At 53.1% G+C, this 19358-nt stretch overlaps 1 protein-coding gene across 5 annotated transcripts in view; it reads right to left on the bottom strand.

The window, feature by feature from the left end:
• The window catches only part of LOC128973459 (guanine nucleotide-binding protein G(o) subunit alpha), a 192077-nt gene that overhangs the window by 42106 nt on the left and 130613 nt on the right, over positions 1-19358 (bottom strand). Inside the window, exons 5-6 of one of the 5 annotated variants that reach the window (XM_054389776.1) lie at positions 14112-14173; positions 8768-8852 (exon numbers count right to left, since the gene is read on the bottom strand). In XM_054389776.1, coding sequence (XP_054245751.1) covers positions 8768-8852; positions 14112-14173 — 147 coding nt within the window. Of the gene's footprint in view, positions 1-8767; positions 8929-14111; positions 14174-19358 lie in introns of all 5 variants that reach the window. The other 4 variants (XM_054389777.1, XM_054389775.1, XM_054389779.1 and 1 more) reach the window with 4 other exon arrangements.

Genomic DNA, 19358 nt, shown 5'->3' with positions numbered 1-19358 from the left:
GAGTGAAGCTGTGAGCAGCCAGCTGGTGCCCAGTGCTGTGAGGGGACAGAGCTCACAGCCCCTGGGGAGTGAGAAGCTGGGTGCTGAGGAGCTGGCTTAGAGCAGGAATCATCCCTCTAGAGGGACATCTGCCTTGCTAGAGCTACCTGGTGCCCTGAGGAGCTTCAAGCAGTGATAGCTCCCTGGCAGAAGATCCCCCATGGCCTGCCCTCACCCTGTGTGAGTGATGCTGTCTGTGACACAGGACAGGCTGTGATGGCAGGGCTTGGGGCACACAGGACATGAAACTGCAGGGTGCAGAAAGGGAGAGGGATGCTTGGGCTCCCTGGCTCTGCAGGAGAGGAGGAGCAAGGGCTGTGGGTTCCCAGGAGAGCCTGGGCTGCCTGGCTGTGGAGCTGCATCCCTCCACATGGGATGGAGGTTGGGGTGAAAGACTGAGAGAATGGCTTGGGTTGGAAAGCACCTTGAAGGTCCTCTAGTTGTAACTCCCTTGCTATGGGCAGGGACACCTTCCACTTCCAGAGATGACAGTGGTGGGGTAGATGTAGGGGCAGGAGATCTGCCTGCTGCAAGGCAGAGCTGGTGGGAAAGGGAGAAGAGTGAGAAACCAAACTGAACACACCAGAAAACCAAGCCCAACCCTTGCTGGCACCCTGCCAGCTCCAGCTGGTTTCATAAGGATGCTTCAGCCTAAAAAAAACCCCACAAACACTCAGCCCAAAAGGAGTCAAATCTTTCTGTACTGCCTCTGACAGCCCCAGCCCTTTGCAAGCAGGAAGAAGTCCCTGTTGGGTCTGGCAGCTGGTGATGAGAACAGATGATCCAGGGGTCAGGAGGTTTCCTCAGGGGTGGATGCCCTGTGCTGTGCTTGTCAGTGCCTGCTCCTCATCTCCAAGCAGAGAGTGGAAGGAGAAGAGATGCTTCCCCAGTTCTGACAGTGTCTCCTCCTCCAGGCAGTGTGAGCTACTGCCTGGCTCCTTCCCTTTTGGGTAGGTGGAAGCCCCATCCCTGGAATTTTTTAAGGCCAGGCTGGATGTGGCTGTGAGCAACCTGCTCTAGTGTGAGATGTCCCTGCCTGTGGCAGGGGGGGGATGGAACTGGACGCTCCTTGAGGTCCCTCCCAACCCTGGCAGTTCTGTGGTCAAAGTGGGGCTGCAGGGTGAGGTGCTGGCAAACATCCAGCTGAATTCAAAGTCAACATGCCCAGCTCACACTCAGCTCTGGGTGTAGCCATAGAGGGACAGTGATTCTTGAGTGGCTGAAGGGAGGGATGAAGCCTTGAACCCTCTCCCAAGCCCCAAGCCAAGACTCTACCAGGCTGATGCTCAGAGCTGGGAATCTGTTTGCATCTCATCAGTGGGAACAGGGCAAGGTTGGTGGTTGCAGCCAACCAGCTCTGGCCTTTAGGAGCTCTTTTCTTTTGCTTATCATAGGGGGAACTTGATTATTCAAAGCTGGGAGAGAGGTTTACTTATGGGGAGGGTGGTAAATGAAAGCAGAGATGCAGACAGATGTCTCTACATCTGCTCTAGGGATGGATTTTCTTTTCCTCCCCCCTTTGGTCAGCCCAATTAATTGGGTTGTTCTATTTATGCTGCTGCTGCCTCCAATCATAGGCAAGGGAGGGCAAAGTGGCAGCCAGGAGCAAGAGGGTGCAGGAGGGAGAGGCCAATTCGAATGCAAAAGGTGTGGGGAGAAAAATGGAAGCTCTGCACCTGATGGGAATGTTAATGCAAAACCTTGACCTGTAATTCTTCTTTCTTCAGGCAGAGAGAGCAGACAGTTGCAGCTCCTTGAAGTGGGCCATGTCCTGGCAGTCCTATGTAATGCCCACCTCCCACCAGTCCCCCCTGGTCTAAAGGTTTGCCTTGATGGCAAGGTTCAAGGAAAACCTTTAGACCAGGGGGGACTGGTGGGAGGTGGGCATTGTGGTAGTGCTGCACAGCCAACCCTGAGGATCCCTTCTCCCTTTTAAACCAAGTGTTAAGAGAGAAAGGATCACAGAATCACAGAATCATTCAGGTTGGAAGAGACCCTCAGGGTCACCAAGTCCAACCCAGGACCCCGCTCTACGAGGCTCACCCCTAAACCATCTCCCCAAGCACCACTTCCAAACCACCTTCAAACACAGCCAGGCTTGGGGGACTCCACCACCTCCCTGGGCAGCTCCTTCCAATGCCTGACCTCTCTTGCTGGGAAAAAAAACCCTTTCCTAATGTCCAGTCTGAACCTACCCAGTGGCAGCTTGAGGCCATTCCCTCTTGTTCTGTCACTAATTGCCTGTGAGAAGAGACCAGCAGCAGCCTCTCCACAACCTCCTTTCAGGGAGTTGTAGACAGCCTCCCCTCAGCCTCCTCTTCTCCAAACTAACCACCCCCAGCTCCTTCAGTTGCTCTTCATCAGATTTATTCTCCAGTTTGGACCCCTGGAGCTCATCTAGACCATCCCCCTGTCCACAGCTGGGCAAACTTCAACCCTAAACTCAGTTTGGAAGTTAGCTCAGGGTGGAGCATTACCAAGGCTGGAGATTTCACAGCCTGTTTCAGAGCCTGGGGAGGTGTTCACCACATCCCAACAACATCTGGCTCCACTTTCTTCACTGTTTTCTCTCTGCAAAGGCCCTGCTGGCGTGTGGGATGCAAGGAGTGTCAGCAAGGAAGGTGATACCAACATGCAAAGGCAATTCTTTTTGCTAGGAAAAGACATCAAGGAGACAGGCTGAGAAGGAAGACACTGTGATATTTTATCCTGAGCTGGGTGCCAGAGGAGTTTGGAGTTGTTGAAGATGGAGTGCTGCCCCAAAGTGCTGTCTAGTTTGGGCTCAGTGCTTGGCACAGGCTTGAGGTGTCAGGGCTGTGGTGAGCTATGGCAGAGCAGCAATCTCCTCTCTCTTCCTCCACTGAGCAGGGAGGTCTGTATCCCTCCCTGCAGGCATCTCCCCCTCCCTACACTCCCTGCAGAGAGAGCCAAAAGGCAACTGGAAGCTTCCCAGCCCTGACACCTCTGCTATGTGTGAAGCTGGGATGGGGTTGAAGGCAACAGTTTGCATCTTCACAGCAGTTTCACAGCCCTGGCATTCTCAAGTGATCTTTCAGTGTGCTTGGAAACAGGAGGAGAAGAAGTTGTTGAGATGGATTCTGGCTTTTTTTTTTTTTTCCTTTTGTGTGTGTGCCTGTGCACTTGCAAACTGCCTCTGCCTACACATCTTGCAGGGCCTGTGCCTGTTTGGATCTGCAGGAGGGAAAGTCTGCTCTGCTCCCCCACCCTCACCTTTGGAGGCCACTCAAAGCAGGTCTCCAAGCCGTGAGTGGTGTAAGATCAGACTTGCCCTATGCACTCTGCTTGACTGACCAGGCTAGTTAAGAACTGGAGGCTAGGAAACACAGGAGAGTTTTCAAATCCCCACAAAAGCAGGAGATGAAGGAAACCAGCTGGAAACCTCTCTTGTGCTGCTTTTGAAAGCCAAATGTGGGTCACAGATGTGCTTCCACTGACAGAAACTGGCTAGAGAAGAAAAAGACATCAGCAATGCCCAGACTCTTTGATGATCAGAGGTTGATATAGCTCCTAGGCACAGAGACAAGAAAGGAAGAAGGGATGAAGTAAGAATAAAAACATAATCAAGAGATTAGGAATGTGGAACTCAACCCACCCAGAAATTTGCCTGAGGGAAGGCTGAAAACATGCAGGAATGAAAAAAGAGGAAACCAACTGCTGCAGTTGACTCTCCTCCCTTCTCTTGCTGGCCTTATGGTTTTACTTTTTGCTGTCCAAGACACAGGAGGCCTGCTACAGCACCTCCCCTCTTCCCCACTCATGTTCTTTCTTTGCTGAAGTGCTGGGTTCTATTCATACAACCACCATTAAGGCTGGGAAAGCTCTCTAAGATCATCCAGATCAACCAGCAACCCAACCCCACCATGGCCACCAAACCCTGTCCCACAGTGCCATGGCCACAGCTTTCTTGAACACCTGGGGACTCCACCACCTCCCTGGGCAGCCTGTGCCAATCCCTCACCACTCTTGCAGCAAAGAAATTTTTCCTCATCTCCAACCTAACCCTCCCTGGCACAATTTCAGGCCAGTTCCTTTCCTTCTGTCACCTGAGACTAGGGAGAAGAGCCCAACCCCAACCTCACTGCAGCCTCCTTCCAGGGAGCTGTAGAGAGGTCTCCCCTCAGCCTCCTCTTCTCCAGACTAACCATCCCCAGTTAGTTCCCTCAGCTTCTCTTCCTAAGTCCTGTCCTTCATGCCCCTCCCCAGCTTTGTTGCCCTTCTCTGGACACAGTGCAGCCTCTCAGTGTCCTCTTTGGAGTGAAGAGCCCAAAACTGAACCCAGGATTTGAGGTGCAGCCTGGCCAGAGCCCAGCACAGGACATGATGCTTGCCTGCTCCTGCTGGCCACACAGTGTTTGATCCAGGCTAAGTTGCTGGTGGCTTTCTTGGCCACCTGGGCACACTGCTGGCTCATGTTCAGCAGGCTGTCAACCAACACCCCTGGGGTCCTTTTCTGCTCACAGTGGCTCTGAAACCCTTGCTAAGGACAGGCTGGCTGTAGAGCCTAAAAAAGAAGCAAAGCTTTGCAGGGAAGTCCACCCATTAGGCAGGCAGGCATGGGAGAGAAGCAAGCAAGCTGCTCCTGCCCATCTTTGAGAGGGGACTTACTCCTTGTTCAGGCTAATGCAGGACATTAAACCTATGGTCAGTGAAAAATCTGTTAAATCTGTTTTCAGGCTGTTGATTTGCCTGTGCCTTGGTCTCCAGGGGTCATAACAGAAGGGCTTTGGTTGGAACCATTTCAAGCACCTCAGTGGAAGAGCAGCATAGGACAACAGCAGCACTGAGGCAAGTGATGTCTCCTTACAAACAGCCCAGCAGAGGAGGGCTGGGCTCTGAAAAGCACTCAGAGCCTTCAGCAGGTGTTGTCTGGGATGAAGGGAAGTGCCTGCACCACTCCTGATGGTGCCACCTTTGCTGGCCACCACAGGACTTGGTGCCTTCAAGCTTTGGGACATGTGTGAGCAGCTGTGGTGTGTGGTCTCTGCTGCAGCAAAGCCTCCTCCTGCCAGCAGAACACCACAGAGGCACAGAACTCTGTGGGTTGGAAAAGATCCCTAAGGTCACTGAGTTCAGCCATCAACCTAAGACCACTGTGGTCATGTCCCTGCTCACACCAAGAGCAGCCTGAAACAAGAGCAATGTTAACCCAGCTCCCTGCCCATCACTGCTTTTCAAACTTGGGGAAGCTTCAGAATCAGTCCTTGTCTGGAATTTGTTTCTCTGTGCCCTAAGAAGCCCAGGTGTTGTAGTTGCTGGTGTTTTAAACCCAGCATCAGCCTTGATAAAGGCAAGCCCCTTCTGGGGGGGCTGGCAGTGTCCAGAGAAGGGCAGTGAAGCTGGGGAGGGGATCTGGAGCACAAGCCCTAGGATGAGAGGCTGAGGGAGCTGGGGGTGTTTAGCCTGGAGAAGAGGAGGCTCAGGGGAGACCTCATTGCTCTCTACAACTACCTGAAGGGAGGTTGTAGCCAGGAGGGGGTTGGGCTCTTCTCCCAGGCAACCAGCACCAGAACAAGAGGACACAGTCTCAAGCTGTGCCAGGGGGGGTCTAGGGCTGGATGGTAGGAAGAAATTCTTCCCAGACAGAGAGACTGGCCATTGGGATGTGCTGCCCAAGGAGGTGGTGGAGTCACTGTCCCTGGAAAGGTTCAAAATAAGCCTGGATGAGGCACTCAGTGCCAGGGTTTAGTTGTCAGATGGTGCTGGGTGATAGGTTGGACTTGACGATCTCTGAGGTCTTTTCCAACCTGGCTCATTCTGTGTGATTCTGTGAGAGGGGAAGAGGGAAGGAAAAATAGAAAACTGTCTCAACTCCTTCACTCATGCAGGAACAAAAAAACCCAACCCCCAACCAAGCCCCACCCCCAGAGCACTGGGCTGAAGGCTGAAATGAATCATTTGCCTCTCTCCACTGTGAGTCCACCGGGTGTGAGTAAGTGCCAAGTGAGCTCTGACTTGCAGCACCATCTGGTGTGATGGCACCAGGGCCTGGAGGTGCAGCAGGATGTGTGACAGTGCCCCTGCCCTGTGACAGCAGCTCCTGCTGATGGGACCACCAGAGGCTCCTAAAGGGTGGCAGGTTCGGGAATGGGAAGGACTTCAGCTTCACGTCTGACCTAGCCTGGAGGAGAGAAGCCCCAGCATGATTCATGGCATGGCTGAGCCTGAGCAGAGAGGCAGCACAGCCCACCCTGGGCAAGGAGCAGGATGCAGCCTCCTCTGGGTGCCAGAGATTTTGTTAAAGAGGCTGATTCCAAAGGCCTGCAGTGACAGGACGAGGGGCAATGGCTTCAAACTAGAGCAGAGCAGATTTAGATTGGATGTGAGGAACAAGTTCTGCACCATGAGGGTGGTGGAACACTGGAGCAGGTTGCCCAGGGAGGTGGATTGTGGCCCCATCCCTGGAGATATTCAAGGTGAGGCTCAACAGGGTAATCTGATCTGCTGACTGCAGAGAGGCTTGGACTGCATGACCTTTGCAGGTCCCTTCCAACCCAGACCCTTCTGTAAAAATCATTTTGCTGGGCTGCAACCACATGTTGACTTTGTGAATACCAGAGCACAGGGGCTCCTCAGCTGATGGATGGAAACTGCTTGTGGTTTCTGAGCTGTGCCTGATGAATTGCCCAGCAGCTGGTCACATCTGGGGAGGGCTGGGCTTTTTATTTGCAGCTGCTGTCTTTTGCAGGGAAGGGAAATCAAAATGCTTTCCTCCAGGTAATTGACTTGAAGACGATTGAAGAATTTTCCACAAGGTTATAATGCAATCAGGAGCAGCATTTGCTGTAATTCCTGCCTCTGAAGGTATGCTTCTGCCACAGACCTTTCTGTTGTGATAAAAATCAAAGAAAAGAAAATTGCTGCCAGGAGAGGGCTGATCTTCCTGTTACAGGCAATGAGATATGGATTAAACAAGAATGTCCACCTTGTAGTGATTAAAAGGCAGCATAATAGCAGGACCCTCTTCAGCCTGGAGAAGAGAAGGCTTCAGGGAGTCTTTTCTAGTGGCCTTCCAGTACCTGAAGGGGGCCACAGGAGAGCTGGGGAGGGACTTGTGACAAGGGCTTGTAGTGACAGGATGAGGGACAACGGCTTGAAGCTGGAAGAGGGGAGATTGAGACTGGAGATCAGGAAGAAATTCCTTACGGTGAGAGTGGAGACACAGCAGCAGATTGCCCAGAGAGGTGGTGGATGCCCCCTCCCTAGAAGTGTTCCAGGCCAGGTTGGATGAGGTCTTGAGCAACCTGGGCTGGTGGGAGGTGTCCCTGCTCATGGCAGGACCTAGATGGGGTTGGAACTGGCTGATCTTTAAGGTCCCTTCCAACCCAACCCAAGCCATTCTCTGCTTCTGTGATTATTGCTGAGCTGTAGCTGCTGGAGGTGAGAAGCAGTTGGGTAGGATGCTGTGACACCAACCACACATCTGCAGGTTTCCCACTTGCTTTTTTTGGTCAGTGCCAAGTGGTGTGCCATCACCTGCCTTCTGCTGCAGCACCATGAGAGCAGAAATAGGGCCTACAGTCCCTAACTGCCCTGCCAGCTCAGATTTCTGTGGACCCTTGAATCAAGAATCAAGAAGGTTGGAAGAGACCTCAAGGATCATCGAGTCCAACCTGTCACCCTACACCTCATGACTATCTAAACCATGGCACCAAGTGCCACGTCCAATCCCCTCTTGAACACCTCCAGGGATGGTGACTCCACCACCTCCCTGGGCAGCCCATTCCAATGGCCAACCACTCTCTCTGGGAAGATGGGAGGAGCTGCTGCAGCCTGGGCACCGTCAGACACCCCACGGACAGCAAACCCCTCAGCTTGGGCCCCCATTTGGAGAGAGATCCAGGACAAGCCTCAGCAGATGTGCCACTCCAGGTGTGCATGGGTCAGGTGGCCAACTTGTGGACAGGAGGTCTTGTGACAGCCAAAATTCCCCTCTCACCACTTGGAGAAGCCTCTGTTTCCCTGATTACCAAAAGGTCTGAGGGCACAACTGGGGAAATGATGACACTGGGCTTGCTTGCTCCTTGTGCTTCACCACCCTTTGTTGACCCCTGCCCAAGACCAGGGGCATCTTGCCTGGCTGCAACAGCTGCCGTGGTTGAAACTATGGGATGAGAAGCTTTGGCCTCCTTGCTGAGCTGGAGGTTGAGTGGCTTCTCATCAGAAAGGGGTCTGAACTGAAACTGGGGAGGCACCCAAGGTGTCTTCAGAGCCAGAGCAGCCCTTCATGGGTTGGTGCTCTGTCTTTATGGTGGGATGAACCAAAGCCATGGATTCATTAAAAGCCACATCTGGATATGGTCCCCAATGGGAGAGATGCCACCAACTCTATTATGAGAAGAATGCAGTGCCACTGTGAAAGCTGGAATCCAGCTGTTTGTCAGCATGACTGTCAGCTAAGCAAACCCAAGAGCTGTGCTGCTACACAAAGCAGCCTCCTGTGATCTACTAGCCAAAACCAAGAAGCCATCAGCCATGTCCACAGGCTGATCTGCCTCTGCTCACCAGATCTGTGTTCACAGAAGCCTCCCTTGAGCTGTTTGGGAACAGCTCTGACCTCAGGCTGGCCAGAGGGGACACGAATGCCCTGCTTGCTCCTTGCTCTCTCACAGCAGCCTATGAGTGCTGGGAGGTCTTTAGCTTCAGGCAGAACTTGAGCAAGCCCAGGTAGAGCCTCTTAACATGCAAGGCTGGGGGCAGGGATACTCACTACTGGGCCGAGTCGTTAAGCTGATATTCCCTGGACCTGTTGAAGCATTCCTGGATCCCAGAGTCTGCCCAGAGTCTCATCATAGCTGACAGCAGCTCTGGAGAGAAGGGCTCTGTGTCCTCCATCCGACTGACGACGTCGCACACCATCTTGGCGTCAGCCTGCAGAGGAAAGCAACAAGAGGTCAAAAGGGGGCTCAGGGCAGGACTGGGAGCTGAAGGTTTGGCCATGGTGGAGTCTTAGAGGTCTTTTGGCACCCAAAGAGTTCTATGAGCCTATGATTCTATTTAACTGTGAGGAGTAAAGAGGCTGCAGTTTTGGGGACTGGGCTTTAGGACCCACACCCTACGGTGCAGCAGAAAGAGGAGGGTGCAGTAAGGAAGCCACAAGAGATGAGGTTATTTGTGCAAGCCACCTCCTGGCCACAAATACTTCCCTTCAGCAGACAAGCCACTCAGCACTCTGTGTGTGGAGCTTCTTGGGGACAGAAGGAGGTTGATCTTTGTGTTGTTAGGCAGAGGGATGCAGACCCTGCACGGCTGTCCGTCGGAGCCATGTGTGTAACCCTGCTGAAACAGCTGCGCAGCAGAGAGGACAGCAGGAAGGCTCCAGAAACAAACTATTTTGGGTTTTCAGCTGCTTATTGCTTTTTGCTTTTTCTGACTCCTTGTTCTTCACTCTGAGCCCAGGCTAACTCCTGACAGCCCACCTTGGCTGGCTGGCTCTGGTGACTCAGGGGGAGAGGAATCTCCTGCGGTTATGGAGTGTGGCAGCGAGGGCAGGGCCAGCTGGCTGTCCTTGGATGGAATCTTTTCCAGTGAGAAAAAATGTGATTCACAGCAACTTTTCCCAGAGGATAGTCTTCTGACACAGCTTGGGTCAGGAGGATGTCTCAGATTTAGGATGGGAATGTCTAGACAGCCTGGGAACAGCTGAGTTCAGCCCTACTCTAATAGCCCACGGTGGCTGATGCTTCACAGCACCCAAATTCATGACCCCTCTGCTTGTTTTGCAGCACAGGGATCTCCTACACCCTCCCCAGACTCCTGAAAGCCCAGAGGTGTTGGCTGATCTGCAGAGGTTTTCTTTCAGTGCTTTGAAGAGTTTGGATGCCCCCTCCCAGGTTGGACGAAGCCTTGAGCAACCTGGGCTGGTGGGAGGTGTCCCTGCCCATGGCAGTGGGATTGGAACTGGATGATCTTTAAGGTCCCTTCCAACCCAAACCGTTCTGTGAATGTATGAAAATTCTCATATTTCCACCAGCTGAAACAAACCCAATCAATTGTTAGAATTGATTAGAAGAGAGAAGCTCTTAATGCCTTTTTTGTACTTAGAGCAAACTAGTGAGGATAACTTCCTTGCTTTAATTCTTTTCTCTTTGCTAGATTCTTGGACAAACCCAGCAGTTAAGTCTTCCTCTTCCAGGCTGTTTAGTCCAAATCAGCAAAGGCTGGGGGGGTGCAGGCAGTGCCTTGCTTTGCTGTTCCTGTCCCATGGACAAACAACCCCTGTCCATCACAGCGACTCAAAGCCACCCACCCCCTGGTGGGGGCCATGCATCATCTGCTGGAGATGATCCTACATCCTAAAGGCTCTGTCCTATTTCTCTGCACTGCCAGGTGCTGCTGCTGAGAGGAGTCACTGACAGGAGTCTCTTGCTTGGATTTAACAGCTACATGCCAGCAGATCCAGGGAGGTGATTCTGCCTCTTTGCTCTGCTCTGGTGAGACCTCACTGTGTCCAAGTCTGGAGCCCTCAATACAAGAAGGACATGGAGCTGATGGAGCAGGTCCAGAGGAGGGCCACAAAAATGATCAGGGGGTTGGAGCAGCTCTGCTACGAGGACAGGCTGAGGGAGCTGGGGGTGTTCAGCCTGGAGAAGAGGAAGCTCTGAGGAGACCTAATAGCAGCCTGCCAGTGCCTGAAAGGGGCTACAAGAAGGATGGAGAGAGACTGTTTGTAAAGGCCTGCAGGGACAGGACCAGAGGCAATGGCTTCAAACTAGAGCAAAGCAGATTTAGATTGGATGTTAGGAACAAGTTCTTTACTATGAGGGTGGTGGAACACTGGAACAGGTCACCCAGGGAGGTGCTTGAGGCTCCATCCCTGGAGATATTCAAAGAGAGGCTGGACAGGTCTCTGGACAACCTGATCTAGTTGAGGATGTCCCTGCTGACTGCAGGGGGGTTGGACTGGATGACCTTTGGAGGTCCTTTCCAGCCCAGCCCATTCTATCATTCTGTGATTCTGTGATGGGAACAGCCCAGCTGCTGACTGGGTTGTTCTCCCTGGGTACCACCTGAGCTCTGGGGACAAGGTGTTAGAGGTTTTGTGGCAAAACAAGCAGGGAATTTCCCAGCAGGTGATGGACACAGCATGGAAGAGCAGCACAATAACCTCAGTGGGAATGGGAATGGGTGGGAATGACGTCAGGGTATGGCATGACCTGCCAGGATCAAAATTCCTCTGCAGCCTCTCTTTACTGAACACTGGAATTGCTGCAAATCACAGGGCACCAAAGGCACCAGCACTGGGAACTGAAGCTGTTGGAGCTTTTGATGCTCACAGAAATAGCCCCAAGCCTCTGCAGGCTGCAGGAATCTTGAGACAGTATGGAGACACTGTCCCAGCCATAAAATGTGTGCTTTGAAGACTTTATGGACATAAAGCCTTTATGTTTGTGGACATCAATGTTTATGGAAAAACAATGTGCTCTTGTGGCCAAGAGAGCCAATGGGATCCTGGGATGGATCAAGCAAGGTGTGTCCAGCAGGGCTAGGGAAGTTCTTCTACCTCTCTACTCTGTCCTGGTGAGACCACAGCTGCAATCCTGTGTCCAGTTTTGGGCTCCCCAGTTCAAAAGAGACAGAGACCTGCTGAAGAGAATCCAACAGAGAGCCAGGAGGATGCTTAGGGGACTTGAGCATCTCCCCTGGGAAGAGAGACTGAGAGCCCTGGGGCTGTTTAGTGTGGAGAAGAGAAGACTGAGAGGGGATGTGATCAATGTCTATCAATATCTGAGGGGTGGGTGTCAGGAGGAGGGGGCCAGGCTCTTTTGGGTGGTTCCCAGTGATAAGCCAAGGAACAATGGGTTCAAGCTTGAACATAGAAGATTTCAGCTCAACATGAGGAGAAACTTCTTTCCAGTGAGGGTGACAGAGCCCTGGAACAGGCTGCCCAGGGGGGTTGTGGAGTCTCCTTCTCTGGAGACTTTCCAAACCCAGCTGGATGCATTCCTGTGCAGACTACCCTGAGTGATGCTGCTCTGGCAGGGGGGTTGGAGCTGATGGTCTCTGGAGGTCCCTTCCAACTTCTGACATACTGTGAGACTGTGATCCTGTGATCAGGGCTTTCTCCCAGAACTCTGCCCTTCACATTTTAGTGCCCAGGCATCCTCCGTGCTGACTCTGCTGGGTTGGGAGGCAGAGTCTCGGTGACTCACACCTCAAAGCCAAGACAAGCCAAGGAACCTTGAAGAGTTGAGTTAATTTCAAAGGCTTGTTTTGTGCCCTGGAGTGCTTTGTGAGGTCAGTGAATATTCATAAATCAGCAGCATGCTTTGCTGGCCCTGCTGGGGCTGCAGTTCTCCTCTTTTTTATTTTTTAGGGGCTCTAAATAAGACAGGACCTGGTAATGGCCACTCTGCTCAGGGCTCTGCTCTGCTCTGGCCCAGATTATATCTGCATGGCTGCTGCAGAAAGAGCATCCAGGCTTGCTAGAAGGACTTTGTCTGTGATCTTGACTACTGGGGTGAGGGTGTTACAGGTGGAAGTCAGAGATCTGTCCATCTGTCTGTGATGGCAAAGCCTGTTTGAAGCTCTCCAGTTGTTAGGGGTAAGATCTGGGCTGCACCTGAGCGTTGTGGATTGAACTGGAGCTTGCTTTCTGCAAAGCATCAGAGGGAACAGCACATTGCTCACCTTTTCTGTGCTGGGGAGTAGGTTTTCCACTACTGAGACCTGTGCCAGCCCTCTGTGATTTAAGACCCAGCAGAAGTGGGTTGGAGCAGAAGACACATAAGAAATGGCGATGAGAGGGCAGAAGGGGAGTGACCAGGGACAAGCATCTCTGGCTGCAGTTAGCAGGTCTGCCTGGGCTCTTAGGGCAGGGGATTGTTTTGGTACCTGCCTCTCTGTAGTCAACAGGAGGTCCCTTTTGGAGTGGGAGAGGTTTTGGAGGTGGGAGAGGCTCTGTTTGCAGCAGAGCAAGAGAAAGGCTGGCAGGAAAGTTTATGGCTCCAGCTGAATGGCAATAAAAATATTCCAGACTTGGTTTGGTTTTGCAGAGTGAAGCACTGAACTCTCCATTTTATAGACCCAGAGGAAGCAGGCAGGAGGAGTATTTTTCAAAGCACTCCTCCCCCCTGCCAGGGCTGAAGCCCCTCTGTCAAGGAGCATGAGGCCATCCAGGAGCTCAGGCATTTGTTAGATGATTTAACGAGCAATTAAGGAGCCAAGAAGAGAAGATCCCCTTTTCTTTTCTCACTCTCCAGGCATCATCTCAAGCTGGGAATGACATTAAAAATCTCCAGCCCTCCCTGGGCCCAGCAGGTAGATTTTGAAATACTGCCTGATTGACTTTTTCCCTTCCCACCTCCCCCAGGTCTGGCGCTCCCACTTCTCCCGAGGTGAGAGGAGCTGAGCCTCCTGCCAGGCTCTGCCTCTCTACTGAAGCCAGCAATTAAATCAAGGAAAACAAACCAGACCAACCAACCCTTCAGTGCCACCCATTCCTTCCCCCCCCAGCCTAGCAGTTCCCATCTGATGGGCCTTTGGCTAATGAATATCAAGGTGGTATTTCAGCTACCCTGGGAGCTAAAAATAAGCAGCACTCTGCCCCTGGGATTGCTGGAAGGAGCCATAAAATGGTATTTCCTCCACTGCTGCCTCTGCCTTTCCCCAGCTGCTCAGTCTTCCATCCCCTGGGATTGGGCTGTCTTCCTTCAGGATGGTTCTGAAGTGGTAGGAGCATCCCAGACTATCCCCCCCCCATCCTCCCTGTGTATCCCTTTCCCAACAGTGTTCACCACAGGAGGTTGAACTGGAACCCCTGAGGTCTTTGGGCTGTTTGTTCAGCTCTGTGTCACTCTTGAAGACTGAATGTGCCCAGCTGCAGCAGGGTCACAGAGCCATAGAATGAGATGGGTTGGGAAAGACCTCTGAGATCATCCAATCCAACCATTAATGCAGCACTGCCTGGTCAGCACTAAACCATGGCCCTCAGCTCCACAGCTCTGTCTCTTTGAAACACCTCCAGGGATGGGGAGCCTGGGGAGCCCATTCCAGCCCTGGAGAACCCCTTCAAGTCAAGGAGTTTCCTCTAATATCCAATCTAAAGGTGCAACCTGAGGCCCTTTCCTCTGGTCCTGTTGCTTGTTCCTTGGCAGAGCAGACAAACCCCCAGGGGCTCCAACCTCCTGGCAGGGAGCTGTAGAGAGCAATGAGGTCTCCCCTCTGCCTCCTCTCCTCCAGGCTAAACAGTTCCCTCAGCTGCTCCTCCCCAGCCCTGTTCTCCAGACCCTTCCCCAGCTTTGTTGCCCTTCTCTGGACACTCTCCAGCCTCACAATGTCCTTCTTGGAGTGAGGGGCCCAAAACTGAGCACAGCTTTTGAGGTGTTCACCAGCGCTCCATACAAGGGGACACTCAGGATGCAGCCAGGCTTCAGCCATCAAGCTAAAGGGTTAAAGAACAGACCTCCAGACCAGTCAGGGACTGGAGAGGACTCTGGAGAGGCAGGGCAGGGTGGAGTTTCTTATAGCAGTGAAACCCACAGGCAGGTGGGAAGAAGAAGTCATCCCCTTTCTAAGCCTGGCTTGTGTGTCTGCCTTTGCACCAGCCCCATGGTGTAAATGCAGTTCATAAGGGGATCTGTTTTCTTCCTAACCTGACCATAACCACTGTTATTTGTCTCCCATATGTCACTGTCACCAAGCACACAGGCTGTGCTCAGCAAGCAGGCTTGGGGCTTTGCTTCTGACAGCCACAGAGCCAACTAATTTGTTAGCTTGTTGGAAGGGAGAGAAGCTCTTCCTAGCAACCTCACCTCAGTGGCTGTCAGGTTTGTCTCTACAAGCAAGTTGGTTTTCATCATGCCAATGCAGACCAGCCCTGACTGGTCCTCACCACAGAATGATAGAGGTTGGAAGGGACCTGCTTACATCACGGAGTCCAACCCCCCTGCCAAAGCAGGGTGACCTGGGGCAGGGCACACAGGAACACATCCCAATGGGTCTTGAAAGTCTCCAGAGGTGGAGATTCTACCACCTCTCTGGGCAGCCTGCCCCAGGGCTCCAGCAAAGAAGTTTCTCCTCATGCTGAGGTGGAACTTTCTGGGTTCCAGTTTGTATCCATTGCCCCTTGTCCTATCACAGGACACCATAGAAAGGAGCCTGGCCCCTTCTTCTTGACACCCACTCCTCAGATATTTATAGACATTGATCAGATCCTCTCTCAGTCTTCTCCTCTCCAGACTAAACAGCCTCAGGTCTGTCAGCCTTTCCTCCTCAGACAGATGTTGCAGTCCCTTCATCACCCTTGTAGCCTCTGCTGGATACTCTCCAGTAGCTCCCTGTCCCTCTTGAACTGGGGAGCCCACACCTGGACTAAAATACTCCAGATGTGGTCTCACCAGGGCAGAGTAGAGGGAGAGGAGAACCTCCCTGGTCCTGCTGGCCACATTCTTCTTAATGCACCCCAGGGTACCATTGGCCTTGGCTACAAGGGCACATTACTGTCCCATGGAGAACTCACTGTCCACCAGTACTCCAAAGTCCTTCTCCATGGAGCTGCTTCCCAGCAGGTCAACCCCTAACCTGTCCTGGTGGTACTGATCTACCCCTACCAGCTGTCTACTGGAGACTCCCACTGGACTCAGGCTGCCATCCCTCTGATTGTCCCAGGGTTAATCCTGGCTCTGATCCTTCAGAGTTGCCTGGACACCAACTAGGGAACTCCTTTCCCCTTTTTTTTTCCTCCCCAACTAAAGTTTTCTAGGAGAATTGAAAGCCTCATGTGGAGCTGTGTGGCAGAGCTGTGCCAACATTCATCCAGGCACTACTTCCCCTTGTCCCCTGCTCCCTTTTTGGTGGACTAAATTCCAGTGAACATCACTTGCTGCTGTTCTTTCCTTTGGTTAATCCCACTTGTCACTCAGCCTATCTCAAAGGTTGACCCTGTGGCATTTTCCTCTGCTGGCTGGTTGTGCCCAAAGCTTTTCTCAGCAACTTTTAGAAGATCCATGTGGGGGTGTGGGTGGTGATGGGGGAAGAGAAGCATTGGATTTTGCTGGTGGTATGAGACAAAACCAGAGGCATGGTACTAAGTTATCAGCAAGCAACCTTGTGGGGGGGGGAAAAGTAGTGCCCCCCCTCCAGGCAGGAATTTGGGGGGAATCAAAGTGATGTCTTGAAAGCAGCCAGCATCTACAAAAAGGATGCTGTGGAGTCTCCTACTCTGGAGAGACTCAAAACCTGGAATATTGCATCCAGTTTTGGGCTCCCCAGTTCAAGAGGGACAGGGATCTGCTGGAGAGAGGCCAAGGGAGAGCTCCAAGGATGATGAAGGGACTGGAGCACTGCCTGGGGAGGAGAGGCTGAGAGCCCTGGGGGTGGTTAGTCTGGAGAGGAGAAGACTGAGAGGGGATCTGATCAATGTTTATCAATATCTGAGGGCTGGGGGTCAAGAGGGAGGGGACAGGCTCTGCTCAGTTGCACCCTGGGATAGGCCAAGGGGCAGTGGATATCAACTCCAGCACAGGAGGTTCCACCTCAACATGAGGAGGAACTTCTTCTCTGTGAGGGTCACAGAGCACTGGAACAGGCTGCCCAGAGAGGTTGTGGAGTCTCCTTCTCTGGAGCCTTTCCAGCCCCATCTGGATGTGTTCCTGTGTGACCTGTGCTGGATTCTGTGGTCCTGCTCTGGCACGGGGTTGGACTTGATGACCTTCAAAGGTCCCTTCCAACCCCTGACATCCTGTGAGCCTGTGAAACCTTGTCTGGATGTGATGCTGGGCAGCCTGCTTTATGGCTGACCCTGCTTTTAGCAGAGGGATTGGACTAGATGATCTCCAGAGAACCCTTCCAGCCCTCACCATGCTGGGATTCTGTGATGTCCCTGGAAGGAGACCTTCTTGGGGGGGAGTGGGGCAGCTCCTGAGCTCAGAGCTCATTGTTGAGTGCCTCTGCTGTTTCAGTGAGGAGCAATGGCCTGTGAGCTAGGGGCAGAATGTGACTCATAAACTGAAACCCACCTCCTCCTCCTAGAGCATCCTCCTCCTCCTCCTCCTCCTCCTCCTAGAGCATCTCAGAAATCAGGACCCAGCTACCCAGCTGAAGTGTGGCTGCATCCCAGTTATTTTCATGGCATTTGCAGCCTGAATGAGCTATGCAGACAAAGCAGGGCTGGTGAATATGCCTCTTCCAGAGACATCCAAGGCCCAGCTCCAAGTCCATAGGGGAGTTTTTGCAGCCCCTGAATAAATAGCTCCATGCATGGCTCTCCCCCTCACTCTCCCTCTCTTTCTCACACATCTGTGCTTCACAGCTGACCTCTGAATCTGTCTGGCATCAAGCAGCTGCTGTGCATTGCAAACTTCCCTCTTCTTCCTCCACCCTTCCATCCTCCTTCACCCTTCCATCCTCCTTCACCTTTCCATCCACCTTCAGAAGATTTAATCGAGGCCTCCCACCTCTGCTTGCCATTTGGCTTGCTGAGAGACCCTGGAAGCTGCTGGGCTGGTGAGAAACTCTGCAGTGGCTTATTCAAATCCACCCTTTAGATAACACCTTGAGGTGGGCACTCAAACTCCATCCTCTCTGCACTCTGGTTGGTTGGAGGTGGATCTGGAAAGCTCCAGTGGTCTGGGAAAGAAGAGTTGATGGTGCTGTGAAGTTCAGCACCAGGCTCATTAGAGATTTGCATCAGAGCCCAAAGCTAAAGCCTAACAAATTGAGTCAGGGATGGTTGGCATTCCACAGTGTCATGCTGGCTGGCTTCTACTCTGCTGCTGTAGGACAGCTGACAAAAAGGTTGGGTGGGATGTGAGCAGACAGGTGATGCTGGACAGAGACTGCATCCCAACAGCCACAGAGGTGTGCAGATGCTCTCCAGAGGTGCTGCCTGGCTAGCAATGAGTAAAGCTTTAGGTTTCATATCCCTCTGCAGTCAAGAGAGTTCCACAACCTCTGACTGTCCTGGCCAAACAACTTGTGTGGTGCTGGTGCTTGGTCTAGGATCCTTCTCTACAAGAGAGGCTGCTTGGCCTGGAGAAGAGCAGCCTGAAAGGGGATCTGAGCAATGCTCAGCAAGAGCTAAAGCGTGGGGGGCACGAAGATACCATCTTTGGTGTGAGGGTGCTGGAGCCCTGCAGCAGGCTGCCCAGAGAGATGGTGGAGTCTCCATCTCTGGAGAGATTCCAAACCCACCAGGACATTGTGATCCTGGGCACCAATGCAGGGGGGTTGGACTGGATGACCCTCAGAAGGTCCTTTCCAACCCCTACATTCCTCTGATTCTGTGAACCAGCACTCTGCCTGTCCCAGGCACTTCTGATTCAAGAAGATGTCAACCCTGAGAGTAAGAAAGCCACTGCCAGCCCCAGCAGCAGCCTCTGAGGGCAGGATGTCCCTAGAGGGACCCAGAGCCACTGCCAGCCCCAGCAGCAGCCTCTGAGGGCAGGATGTCCCCAGAGAGACCCAGAGCCACTGCCAGCCCCAGCAGCAGCCTCTGAGGGCAGGATGTCCCCAGAGAGACCCAGAGCCACTGCCAGCCCCAGCAGCAGCCTCTGAGGGCAGGATGTCCCCAGAGAGACCCAGAGCCACTGCCAGCCCCAGCAGCAGCCTCTGAGGGCAGGATGTTTTGTTGGCTACTCTGTCCTACAAACACTGGGCAGAAGGGCTGGGTGTGGGACCTGGAGGCTCAAACCTTAGCCCTTACTGATGATTTTCAGGCCAGGCAGAGGCAGTGCTGCCCAGCAGGGAGAGGAAGGGAGAGAGAGAGTCCCAGCTGGGGCCATTCGCCGCATGGCTTCGTGCTCCGCAGGGAGCGCTCTGCTGCCGTGCTGGAGACACAGGGAGGTGAGGGAACGAAATCCTTGCAGCCCCCTGCCTTTCCCCTCTGCAAAAGCCCTCCTTGCTGGCTGAGGGTCTCTCAGATGTGGTGGCAGCAGGGTGTTCGTGCTGTAGGGCACGGTGGGGAAGTGCCTGGTGTGCGGGAGCGGCTCCAGCAAGCGGCGGCGGCTCCGGCGTTCCCCTCAGAGCAGGTGGCTGAGGAGCAGCCCAGTGGGAGTGAGGGCAGTGCTCTGGGAACTTGCTCTGGGCTTGGGAATTCCTGATGGCTTTAGCTTCCCCATCTTCCACTTTTCGAATGCCTTTGAATATTTTTACAGAATCCCAGCATGGTAGGGGCTGGAAGGGACCTCTGGGGATCATCCAGTCCAACCCCCTGCTCAAGCAGGGCACCCACAGCAGCTTGCTCAGGATCACAATGGCATGGGGGCGTGGAAGCTCTCCAGAGGAGGAGACACTTTGGGCAGCCTGCTCCAGGCCTCCAGCACCCTCACACCAAACAAGTTTCTCCTTCTGTTCAGATGAAA

This window comes from Indicator indicator, chromosome 19 (assembly GCF_027791375.1).
Source record: "Indicator indicator isolate 239-I01 chromosome 19, UM_Iind_1.1, whole genome shotgun sequence".
NCBI classification, from domain to species: domain Eukaryota; kingdom Metazoa; phylum Chordata; class Aves; order Piciformes; family Indicatoridae; genus Indicator; species Indicator indicator.
This window is presented reverse-complemented; position numbering and strand designations above follow the sequence as displayed.